Below are 12,314 nucleotides of genomic sequence, written 5' to 3' on the forward strand. Positions count from 1 at the left end.
GGGGAGGGGGGGGGGTCATTTCCATCATTTTCAGGTCGTTTTCTAAATAGAGGATGTCAGAAATTGTACACCATAAATATCCGTCTGTGTGAAAGTATCTCAGCCATAAAAGCTCAGTGTCCATTAAACCAGGGCGGGGCTTCGAGCAGACGGAGGATTTCCCATCAGCACAACTTTGTCTGAGTCTTTATCGGACGTGTCTTTATTGAGGATGACATAATGTTTAAAAAAAAAAAAAAAAAAAAGTGATGAGCTGTCTGATGTGACGTCTGTTCATGTGAGACCCTCAGAACGGATGCTCCGATACAAATATCGTCAGACGGATGATGGAGCTGCCTCTGAAGTTGATGACGTTGTTGACGGTGACCATCTCCAGGTCCAGCACCACCTCCTTCGGGCCCTTGATTGGCCGGGACAGGACCAAGGTGGCGCTCACGTTGCTGGTTTGCTGTAAGTCACACAAGAGGAGGAGCGTGAGCGACGAAGAACAGGGAAACGGTGAAACTGAGACAGCTGCTCGATGTGTTTCAACACACACAAGCACAAAGTCAGAGAAAGTTAATGTGTTTTCCACAGAGCAGGAGGTCAGAGGTCAGAGGTCAGATTACAGCCTGTTGAAACAAGGATAACACTCACTGTGAAATCTCAAAGAATCTTTACACCTCATACTGTGTCTGCACGCACGCACGCACGCACGCACGCACGCACGCACACACACACACACACACACACACACACACACACACACACACACACACACACAGCTCCATCTGCTGGCTGCACTGAAAGCTCAGGTGCTTCATGGTAATGTCGTCGTCACTATTCTTCATCATTAACGTCTGTTCGTGTTGTTTATGACTAAAGCGTGAAACTTTCTCCGTGTTTCTATAAAACCAGGAAGTTTATTTTCAGACGTGATGAAATAAGCGTCTTTATTGGAACAAAGACGCACGTGATTGTGAAGCAGAGGAATGGGGCAGAAACTGGAAAAATGCAATGCTGAGGTCACTGACCTCTCAAGGTCACCGGAGGTCAGATGCAAACTGCCTCCAGGCCTGAAATAAAACCTCGGGGCGTGTAGATTATCTGCTGAAACCTTCGCGCTTTAGTCGTAAAATACAAAACAAACAATACAAAAATGTGATTTCGGATCAAATCATCTTTGCTCTTGTGTGTGAGCTTCATAAGCTCACAGTCGAGATCAGACAGAGGTTCAGTATTTATGGATAGTGATTCCTCTGGGGATCAAACATGTGACTGTAAACACATAAACCTGTCGCAGGTTGTGTGTGTGGATTAACTTTACAGCCCACAGGAAGAGATACAGTTGTTGATGAATGAATAAACACTTATATCATCTTACAACTACATTATAGTGCGTTATAAACCATTCATTAAATGTTAGTTTAATGCTTATAAAGGGTAAATAGAGGGAGGTAAAGTCGGGTGTTTCCTACAACAGCTCATTTCCTTCCTGTGAGCTGATCGGGTCAGTGGAGCGTCTGACGCGTCTCAGCAGAACTCACCCTCATGTAAAACTCCCGCCCGTCGTTGCCCGACTTTATCTGGAAGATGTAGAAGGCGCCTGGGTAGCGCGTGGTGGCCTGCATCTGGAAGATGTCTGCAGGCACACTGCGCCCCGACGACAAGTCCATGTGTCGGTACAGAATGGTGAAGGGCTTGTCCCTGCAGGCAGGGTTCTCAGCTGAACACATGCACTGACTGCAGGAGGAGACACAGGGAGCGTCAACGCATTCAGTATTACTGTGTGTGTGTGTGTGTGTGTGTGTGTGTGTGTGTGTGTGTGTGTGTGTGTGTACGATGAATTTTTATATATGACATATTTGTTAACGATATAATTACAACATGCTTTATAACTTTTTATAGAAATTTATAAAAAATATATTAGTTTAATTATATTATAAGTTAATGACACAAACGCTCATAGTAAAATTTCTATATATATATGATACAAATATCTGTGATGTGATAAATGTGTTCTATGTAAAAATTATGAGTTAACATGAGTTTGACATGTTAAAAAATATATATGTATATATATATATATATATGTTTATATGTTTTTCTTATTAATTTCTCAATCATTTGAAACATTCTGGGAAAGTGTCTCAGTCTTAAAGAAGTTCCACTTTCTAATAGGTTTCATAAATCATTTTTACATATATGCTTGTATAAAGTAATAATGTATATTTCATATATGGAAACACAATATATATATATATTAGATTTTGTATTGACGGGAAGAACTCACTTGTCACTGACTTCGATGTAAGGAGAGTGACACTGTAAAGGATCCAGGCATGTGTAGCCTCCCTGGAAATTGAAACATACTTGTGCTGTTGTACAGGTGTTGTTACCAGTGTCACATTCATTGATATCTTCAAAATCAAACACACAACAGCCAGAGTCAGTTAAAACAGCATCATCATCATCATCATCATCATCATCATCATCATCATCATCATCATCAGAGAAACAACATGTCATGTATACAACATCAGTACAGTTAGTGAGAACGACTGTGACTGGAAATAGAAAATACAAAAGAAAAACAGAGAGAACTTTATATCACTGAATGAGTCAACGCTTGTTTTAATCATTAGCTGATATAAAACCTGATCAGTAAAGACGTCAAACACACGTGCAGATCATTTAAATACAGGCTTCACTTTAACCCTCCTGTTGTTTGACCCGTTTTCAAATGTTTTTACATCAGAAATCTGTTTTTTCTTTACCGTTAATTGCCTGAAAATAACATGGATGATTCCTCACTACACTTTTTGCAAATGGAATTAATGATTTTCATTGAATTTTGGGTGTTTTATTCAAGTTTAAAGCACGTGTTCCTCTGATCGAAACTATAGTCAAAGTTATTCAGAATTTAGTTTTATTAAAGTTGAAAATATTTACGTTTATTGACCATGAAACTCCAAAAAAAAATTTGAAAAAGTCGCGGTAATGAGTTTGTTGAAAAGCGAGTTGACTGAAAAGGTGTGATGTAATTATTGGGTAATAATTTTCTACTTCATGTTTTATAAACAGTCAAACAGATCGGGTCAGTTCTGATCCTGGAGGGTAAAAGTTGCACGGCCGATGACGAGACGATACGAGGGTTAAATATCTTCAGCGCTGCAGGTGCAGATTTAACCAAATAAAGACCTCAAACAAAACACATTGCAGGTGACGGATGGAAAATATATGTTTCCATTCATATGTGTCAGTTACTGGACAGCAGTGACTTTACCTTCACAGCTCCGGCCGTCCTCGTACACATAATATCCAGGTGGACAGATGCAAGAGAAAGAGCCAGGTGTGTTAGCACATCTGTGCTGACACAGAAACTCAGAGAAGCTGCATTCATCCAAGTCTACAGGGAGTAAAAACATCTGGATCAATGCTCGTCAGAGACAGACCGAGAGGAGAACCACCCAGCGGTCGGCAGACACACACACAGTGTTCATGAAATAATGTGTTGTATTGTCAAAGAAAACCATGTGGATCTAGAAAGGTGTCTAGATATGAAATGTATATTTTCACTTCCTTAGAAGGACAACATGCAGCATGGCGTAAACTTCAATAATAGTTACATGTGTAGGGAAACTGAATCGGTTTTATTCCACTGTTGGATGTTTGGAAGCTGCTCTGAGGACAGACTGTATGAAAGTCATAAAAATACAGATTTTCATGTAGAAATGTGTTTTTTTTAAATCCTAAGATCACGATCAGCTGTGCTGCTCACCGATGCAGGTGGTGCCGTCCGACGCCAGCTCGAATCCCTCGTCACAGTTACACATGAAGGAGCCGTAGGTGTTGAAGCAGCCGTGACTGCACGGCTCATCCTCACACTCATCCACATCTGAGGCAGAAACAGTCGTCAACAGTGGCTCTGTGTGTGTGTGTGTGTGTGTGTGTGTGTGTGTGTGTGTGTGTGTGTGTGTGTGTGTGTGTGTGTGTGTGTGTGTGTGTATACCTTGACAGGTCCTGCCTTCTGGGTTGAGGATGAAGCCGGGGTTACAGGAGCAGGAGTACGAACCGGGGACGTTGGCGCACAGCTGTTGGCAGTAACCATAGCGACATTCGTCAATGTCTGGTCAAAAAAGAAAAAAGACAGATTGATTATGAACCAAAACATTTATATATAGTTACTGTTATATTATCATCTGCACAGCTGATGGATCTGGAAGAGCTGTGCTGAGCTGCTTCACTGCTCCAAACCTGAAGAGGGCGCTGTTGTTCTAGAGCAGAGCTGCAGCTGCCAGAGGTCACGGGGTCAACAGTATTGACTTTACTCCATTATCCAACAGCGCTTCCAAGAAATAAGTCATTCATTCATGGAAGTACTTGATATCCCATATTTAGCCACAGACTCATATCTTTACAGTAATTAAACCAAAGTGGAATAGACCACTTTATTTGGGCCATTAACCGCAAATCATGTGTCATTCACTTCAGTGCCAGAAACTTTTTCTGAAGCTTCGAGGCTGCAGTTACTTTCAGTACAGTTTAAAAGAAAATCCATCTGCAGAAAGTAGAGAGCAGAAACCTGCCTGACAGAGATAAACCATCTCAATGAAGAAATCGCTCCATAAACTTTCAGTTACTGTCACCAGGTCATGACTCTGCCAGCAGGGGGCGATACCACGTCTCCTTCTTGAAGCTGATTTTAAAACCTTATAGACTTAAGACTAAATTCACATCATCATTTCACACCTCCATGTTTTTTCACTGAGTACAATGTATTCTTGCAGCAAGTTTTCAAATGTCAGAGCGTCCCTAAATGCCCCACAGTTTGAGTGATGTTTCCATATATGTCACATATAAGAGGATTTATTATTATCATATACAGACATCCTCTGGATATATGAAGATATAAACATATACACATATATATGAAATATGCAAATTAAAATCTATATTATGAGAAAACATGTTATATAGGGTTAGGGTTATATATATTTAATTTACATATTCTATGTTTACAAATATATAACATTTCTATATGTTATATATGTTTTTCTTATTAATTTCAAACATGTCTATCTTCCATTTCTGGGAAAGTGTCTCACACTTTTGTTCTATAATATCAACATATATTGACAGGCTTTGGGATGGACATATATATAATATATCTCTACAATATAAACATACATATTTGTATGGGCTAGACATATGTGTCAATATATGAAAATGTTCCTATTTCTTTTAGGTTTCATATATAATTTTTACACGTGTTTATTTTACATATATTTCGCACATGGAAATTCATGTACACACATTACATGTGCGTATGGGCTGTTTCTGAACTAACTGATATAATAACAAGCTCAAACTGATCTTCAGCCTTTTGATGAACTGACTGAAGTCAGCAGGTTAAACTCCTTCACAGATCATTTTTACCGCTGGAAAATGAAGAGCCTCAGTCACTCACCCTGACACTGTCCTCCAATGAGCCAGTATCCCTCAGTGCAGGAGCAGGTGTAGCCACCTAATGTGTTGATGCAGACCTGGGTGGGGTTACAGTGATGGGAGTTTGTCTCACATTCGTCAATGTCTGCAACAGAGAAGAGGAGATTAACTCAGCAGGAAGGTCAGAGGTCAAAGTGTAGGACAGAGCTAACTGGCTCTAAACCTGAGTCACTCTCTAACTTGATGATATTCTGATTAAATCTTAATTCATTCATGTTGCTAATATCAACATAAATCAAGAAAATCACAACTAGAAGCTGAACTAAAAAGTTAAAAACTGGGAGCGTCATCACTGTAAAAGGCGGGATCCAAAGGACTGAGAGCACTTTTCCATTCGCTTGAATGTGTTTCAGTGTCATTATATTAGATCACACACATGGTTTTTCTGTTTAAGTTCCACAGTCCTTTAAAGCGACGTGAACGTGACACCCGGAGCTGCTCTGCTCCTCTAACGACTCTCAGGGACATGACACACAAATATTTCCTCCGGTGGAAAGAAATCGAGAAACGTCGCACAATCAGCAATTATTTCTCAGTTCTTCTTTAGTTCTGCATCGACTTCATGTTGTTTTCACCACAAATCACTTCTCAGCTTATTGTTATCCAGCACATATAAAACTTTATGGCCGTGCATGTGCTTGATTCCTCTGTTACCAGTCTACAGACTGACATGCGCTGCAGCAGCTGAGGGTGAGAGGCCTTTGCTCTAACGCACATCCACCAGACTTGAATTTCTTCCTGTTGGCTTGAGCAGTGCACCGACAGATGTTTGTTTCTCCAGCTCTCAGGTTTTCACCACCCTGTAGCACAACACTGCACATATCAATACACTATCAGCTTACAATTGTTTTCGCTCAGGATTAGAGATTTCTCCGATTACAAACTGAATTCCTCCGACGCCCCTGGAGCGGCTCACACACTTCATCATAATAGCCACATTTCCTTATGAGGATATGACATATCAAAAATTCCAGCCCGTGTTTATGGTTCTCAGACCATGAAGTCACCGATCTCCAGACAAACCGGTGGGGGGGAAGTGGGTGGGAGCTCTTTGTTTGAACAGGCAACTATGATAAGCGATAACGTCTGTCAGTGGGACCGTTGCCCTTTGTGCCAACTTGGACCATTTATCCTGCAGGGGTGGTGGGGGGGGGGGGGGGCAGGAGGCCCAGGGCGTTCGGCCCCCGGCCAACAGCTACATGGCCCCCGGCACCTGCTTGTCGTTACCAGTCAAAACCTCTGTGAGTGGCCCTCAGCTGCACCCCATGTGCAGCCTTCCTGCAGGTCTCCAACATACACACACAAAGTGCAGCAGTGTTTCAGTTCAGCTCCTTATATAGAGCGTTTCATGAGCTGCTCACAAGCTTCGGGGTCGCGCCGACAATCCCGATCCAGCCTCAGAGAAGACATGACGGATGGGATTGGTTTGAAATACCTGAGCGCCAAATTTATACAGACTGATTCAGCCTGATCCAGAGGCTTCAAATCAGACACGGCCGGCTCCTGTTGGTAACGAAGACCGACACCAGTCGAGTTCATGGTCTCCTCTCAAACGACAAGGAAAAGACAGACAGTTGCCTGTCGTGCATTTCTCAGTTTATCCGATGGGTTTTATTTCATTTCATAAACCCACGAGGTTGGAAATGTTCCTCAAGCCACAGATGAGCGTGTAATCCTCCAGCCCGAGTAAAGACATGAAAATACCCCAAACTCAAGTTATGAGCGGAAATGAATCTTACAGTCCCGTGGGAAATGAAAAACACAAGTGGAGATAGTGTCTGGTGTGTGTGTGTGTGTGTGTGTGTGTGTGTGGCTCTACCTCCTGCTGAAAGGCTCAGATCACCTACAACAGAGACATGTTCTCTCATCTGTTGCTATTAGTGCAAGTCAAGAGTCCACAGTCAAACATGTGGCTCTGCGAGGCTAGCATTTAGCATGCTAACATGCTATCAATGACAATAATGCCATGCTAATGTTTAGCAGGTGTAATATTTAACATTCACCATTTTTATTTAGCATGTTAGCATGCTAACATTTGCTAATTAGCATTCAGGTCTAAAGCTATTTGCGCCATTTTTAAATATTTTCTTAAACTGCATAAGATAAGATAAGATAAGATAAGATAACATAAGATAACATAAGATAATACCCAAGTATTTAATACCACAGTTTCAGAACAATCTCTTTCTAGAGGCGCTGTGTAAAAAGATCATTTGTCTCAAATGCTGAAAAACTTGACACCCAGTTTTTGAAATTCTTAAAATCTGTTTTTTAGACTTGAATTGTTTTGGTGCTTGAAATGAGTTTATCAAAGTCTTAGGTTCCTGAAAAACAGAACAATGTACCAGTAAAATAGGAGATAAATGTAGAATAAATGTCTAAAATGAACCAAATGTTAGAGACCGGCTTATTGGCCTTGTAGCTCCGGCTGAGAGTCACATCTGATCTTGTAACAATATGAACCGGAGATTAGAGAATCTGCAAAGAATACATGCAGCACATTTCAAGGCAATTCATCCAATAGTTTTTGAGATATTTCAGTCTGGAGGAAAGTGGTAAAAATCCTCGACAGCAACATTTCTCTCCAGAAACAGTGTCATTTCTCTGCTCCAACAACTCTGGCATGAACTCTAACACTGACTGCAGCCACATCTTATCACCAACATCAGTGGCCAACCTCAGTAATTCTCTTGTGGCTGAATGGGAGAAAATCCCTGCAGTCAGGCTCAGAAATGTCTTGTGAAAAGTCTTCCCACAAGAGTGGAGGTTACAGTTTGTCTGCACGAAGCACGAAACCGCGAAAGGGAGAGAGAAAGATGCCTTTCTGTAATTTGGATGGATTACAGAAATTACAGAAAGAAGCGGGTAATACTGTGATTCTAAAATGCAACTGCTGTGCAATCCGGCCTCGTAAAAACTAAGCCACAGATGCATAAACACAAACCTCCCGGGCTAATTTCTGCTATTGTTCTGTCAGACCGGTGCCAGTAGTGACACTGATGGAGCACAGCGCCATTAGCTGAGAAACAAAGCCATGTTTGTTACAGGTTCAGACGGGAAGTCACAGTCTGTGTAGTTTCTGCCCCATAGCTGCATCAATCAACAGCCCATTACATCACCACACACACACACACACACACACACACACACACACACACACACACACACACACACACACACCAGCAACCTTCAGGGGTGTATGGACTCATTACGATTGGCCCCCACAGAGACATGCCTGTTCTCCAGGACCGGCTCGGGCACAGATCTGGCAACAAATGACCTCATGTTTGGCGTTGTGATGGTGTAGTTTACCCAAACAAGGTTGTGAGCGATTCCCTGACAGCCCCCCCCCCCCCCCTAAAAAGAGAAACAGTCCGTATTTGTGCATGAGCTAAACTCTAAAGCTCTTCACAGGGAGAAAAACTGTAGTGTGTGTGTGTGTGTGTGTGTGTGTGTGTGTGTGTAAATTTTCCACTCATGATTTATCCACAGTGACACTCCAAATGGACTTTAAAGACGCCATTTTCAACAGCTTGTCTCTGCTGGACACACTGGGGCAATTATGTTAAGATGTATTTAAGACAGCTGGGATTGGGGGGGGGGCATTTAGTGTTTATCTGACAGCTGGGATTTCTTGCAGCTGTGAAATGCAACAGAATCAATCAGAGAGCAAACATGTCCTCAGTGTGAGGAGTCGAGGACCCCCGTGCTGCGGGAGGGCGACGGCAGACAGGCCGCTGCACCAGAGCACATCTGATTCCCACAATCTTTAATCACTGCCCCCCCCCCACCCCCCAGTCGTGGCACCTCGTCCAACTAGTTTGACTGTAACATCTGAGAAACAGCGGGAGGAGGCAGATGTTGAAAACAGCTGCAGCAGAAGACGGAGAGTGAGGTTTGTTTTTCAGCAGCGTGACCGCGTTGACGGCAGCGCTGCTCCGTGAGTCCAGACAGAAATACCAGCACTTATTAAAAGCATTACAATGAAACTTTGCGCCGACGATCACGGTCCCCAGAGGATGAACCCTCCCGACTTCTCCTCCGGCGCCACCATCAGCTTGTTTTTCTTTGTTTTTGAGTGAATAATCTTCATTAACTCTCAGATCTCTGAGTTTTACAGACATTCATGTCTCGTGTTCCCCTCAGGAGGAGTCGTAATAACTTGGATCCCTCCGTTCATCAGCTCAAGAGTCCAGTGCTTTTGTTTAGTGACAAAATAAACTCATAACTAATAAGATAATAACATCCCCATCTGGATTAAGATGTTGAGCAGTAAACATTACATCTTCTAAACATCCGCATGTTAGCGTTTTCCTCAGACACTATTATGTCTCTGTCCAGCCTCGCAGAGCTGCAGACTCTTAATCTGATCTTCCTCGCACATTTTCTCATGAACTATTGGATATATTTTTTTTTTCCTACATCCTCGGGCCCCTGAAAGTCAAAATAAAACAACGTGAGACAGAAGAAAAGTGGCAGCATGTGCAGCCTGGAGTAGACACAGCTTCGTCCCGCTCTGCAGCCGCTGTGTTTGCAGATTTATCAAACTGACCTGAGGCCCGTTGGCTGCGTCCACCGGCTGTGATGAATGGGAGCACTCGCTGACCCAGTGTCAACAACCAAGAGAGGACAACAGGAAACAATGAGACCAACAGGCTTAAAGTTTGCAGCAACAACAACAGGATGTGATGAGTGTTTGTGCACTCGTCTTATTCGACCACATGCAGCGACATGAAGCAGCAGACCTGGACTGTAACGAACATCTGAGCGCGTCACATGTCAGAGCTCTGAACTGACGCACAGCGCTGAGGCACTTGTACTTAAACGTTTCCATTTTATGCCACTTTATATTTCTGTGTCACAACATTTCAGAGGGAAGAAAAAACCTTTTATCCAGCAGCTGGAGTTATTGGTCACTTTACATCAGCCTGTGAAACATAAAGCATTGTTTAAAAAAAAATGAATCCAGCTGTTGCTGTTCCAAACTTCTCTGGCTTGAAATCTCTTACAAGTGTCTAGCTGGGGCTCCGTGTCAGGATGCAGATGCCCGTGGGTCAGGAGGAGACTATTCTTCTCTAAACTTTTTCACATGGTTTCGTTTCAGTGTCTTTTTGGCCCAAAGAAGCAAAAAAAAAAAAAAAGAAAAAAGAAAGAAAAGACCTTAAGAAGAAAAAAGAATCATTTCTCCATCAGAACTTCATTGTTTTTCCTCATTTCCTACCTCATTAATCACGTTAGAACTCCCCTAATTAACCAGGTGACACTTTGGAAGCGACTCAAACCCGCTCAACAGTAAAACGCTGCAGACACACTGATGCATCAGTACCAACAACCCGACACAACCCTGTGTATCAGCTGATCAAGTGCTTTTACTGTTGAATCTTTCAGTGCAGCTGCTCATGATGCTGGTGAACTTTTACTTCAGCAGGATTCTGATTCACCACTGAAAACAGAAGGGTATGTCTGCAGACTCTCACTCACCGTTACAGGTGCCGTCCTCTGCAGCAGTATATCCCAGGAGACACTGCGCGGTGCTCCTCACTCTGGGGTAGCTGGGCTCCACAGATCGGGGGCCAGCGGGGAGGAAGGTGTCTGAAAATCCCACCGATGTGTCCGGGTAGGCTGGCTCGGGCAGCCCCGGGGTCTCCGGTCTGTAGGGCTGGTTGTACAGGGTCCTCGGGATGCACAGGTAGCCTCCGTTCTGGTTCACACAGCGCATGTCTCCGCGGCAAGCATCTGGCAGGGTACGGCACTCATCCACATCTGGAACACAGAGCGGTGCGCCGATAAGGACATTCCTGCATCCAGAACATCTGTGTGCGCGTGATTCATTTACTTCACACTCTGTCGGCTTGGAAACTTGATCAAAGAGTTTCCCTGACAACGAGCTCAGAACTGAACTTTTCACGTTAAAAGACGGTAGAAGTCACTCACCTATACACTGTCGAGCCCTGCGGTCATATGCGAAACCTTCTGTGCAGGTCTGTGGAGACACGATCGAGATGAGTGACCATGTTCAGTCCGTGTTATCTGGAGCTATAAACTGTTCATGCAGCAGGATTATCTACAAGTTTGATCCTAACACGTTCTTCCTCTTTACATTTGGACTTTCTGGCTGTTTAATCACAGCTTCATCAGAACCAGATGGCACAGCAGCAACGTTTGCAGCCCGTAACCATGACCTTTGTCTATATGAATGAAATCCCTGGGAGCGTGAGCTCAAGTGAGGGGAAGGTGCCGTGTTACCTGTCCGTGTCCGGGCTGGATACAAAGCAGAATAAATACCAGAGCTGCCAACATCCTGCAAAGAGGGAATTTCAACTTTTTAAACTGTGAAAATCCAGGAACTCTGGTGCGTATTCATTCAAACACATAACTGAGAAGAAAAAAAAAACAGCTCAGTGAGTCGTTCCGCAGAGGTAAGAGAGGATTAAGAGGAAAAGAGAAGATTACTGACCTTGCAGAAGAGGAAAACCTGAAGCCACGTATTTCAAAAAGCATGGTTTATAGTTTCTATTGAGCTCCCTCTCAAAGGAAAGATTTAGACGACCCGTAAATTCTCCCCAAATCCCCTCGCCTCTCCCCAGCAGGGCTCTCACCACCCCCCAACTATGCGCCTTTACGCGAAAGCCGACAGCAGGTTTTCATTAAGCGCGGTCTGCTCGAGCTGAAGCTTCGGTGCATTGACCAAGTGTTGCAGGAATGCCTTTTCAAAATGGACTGTGCCGTCTCTGCCCCACTCTGTCGGCTCTACAGATTATTTAGCAATGCAAATTGACGGGCCCCCTCCGAGCACTTCCACAACAGCTGGATTCAATCAGGGAGAG

At 43.4% G+C, this 12,314-nt stretch overlaps 1 protein-coding gene across 2 annotated transcripts; it reads right to left on the bottom strand.

The window, feature by feature from the left end:
• Positions 1-16: 16 nt before the first annotated feature.
• On the bottom strand, positions 17-12,228 carry fbln5 (fibulin 5). 2 transcript variants are annotated; one of them, XM_022766123.1, is made up of 11 exons: positions 11,945-12,228; positions 11,734-11,788; positions 11,422-11,470; positions 10,969-11,250; positions 5,450-5,572; positions 3,992-4,108; positions 3,761-3,877; positions 3,266-3,388; positions 2,273-2,399; positions 1,527-1,722; positions 17-448 (listed from the first exon to the last, which is right to left on the bottom strand). In XM_022766123.1, the coding sequence occupies exons 1-11, from the start codon at positions 11,986-11,988 to the stop codon at positions 287-289; spliced, it is 1,395 nt and encodes a 464-aa protein (XP_022621844.1). In that variant the 5' UTR covers positions 11,989-12,228; the 3' UTR covers positions 17-286. The 2 variants fall into 2 exon arrangements, with proteins under 2 accessions (XP_022621844.1, XP_022621845.1); XM_022766124.1 differs by lacking the exon at positions 11,734-11,788 and having other exon boundaries at positions 11,945-12,008.
• Positions 12,229-12,314: the final 86 nt, after the last annotated feature.

Source organism: Seriola dumerili, unplaced genomic scaffold, assembly GCF_002260705.1.
Source record: "Seriola dumerili isolate Sdu_G_001 unplaced genomic scaffold, Sdu_1.0 BDQW01000811.1, whole genome shotgun sequence".
Taxonomy (NCBI): domain Eukaryota; kingdom Metazoa; phylum Chordata; class Actinopteri; order Carangiformes; family Carangidae; genus Seriola; species Seriola dumerili.

Bases quoted from the DNA above. Each gene is read 5' to 3' on its own strand.
- fbln5 (XM_022766123.1), bottom strand. From the start codon at position 11,988: ATGCTTTTTGAAATACGTGGCTTCAGGTTTTCCTCTTCTGCAAG. The intron at 11,471-11,733 runs GTAACACGGCAC...GTGTCTCCACAG, and splicing joins TCCAGCCCGGACACGGACAG to ACCTGCACAGAAGGTTTCGC. The intron at 4,109-5,449 runs GTGAGTGACTGA...TTTTTTGACCAG, and splicing joins CATTGGAGGACAGTGTCAGG to ACATTGACGAATGTCGCTAT.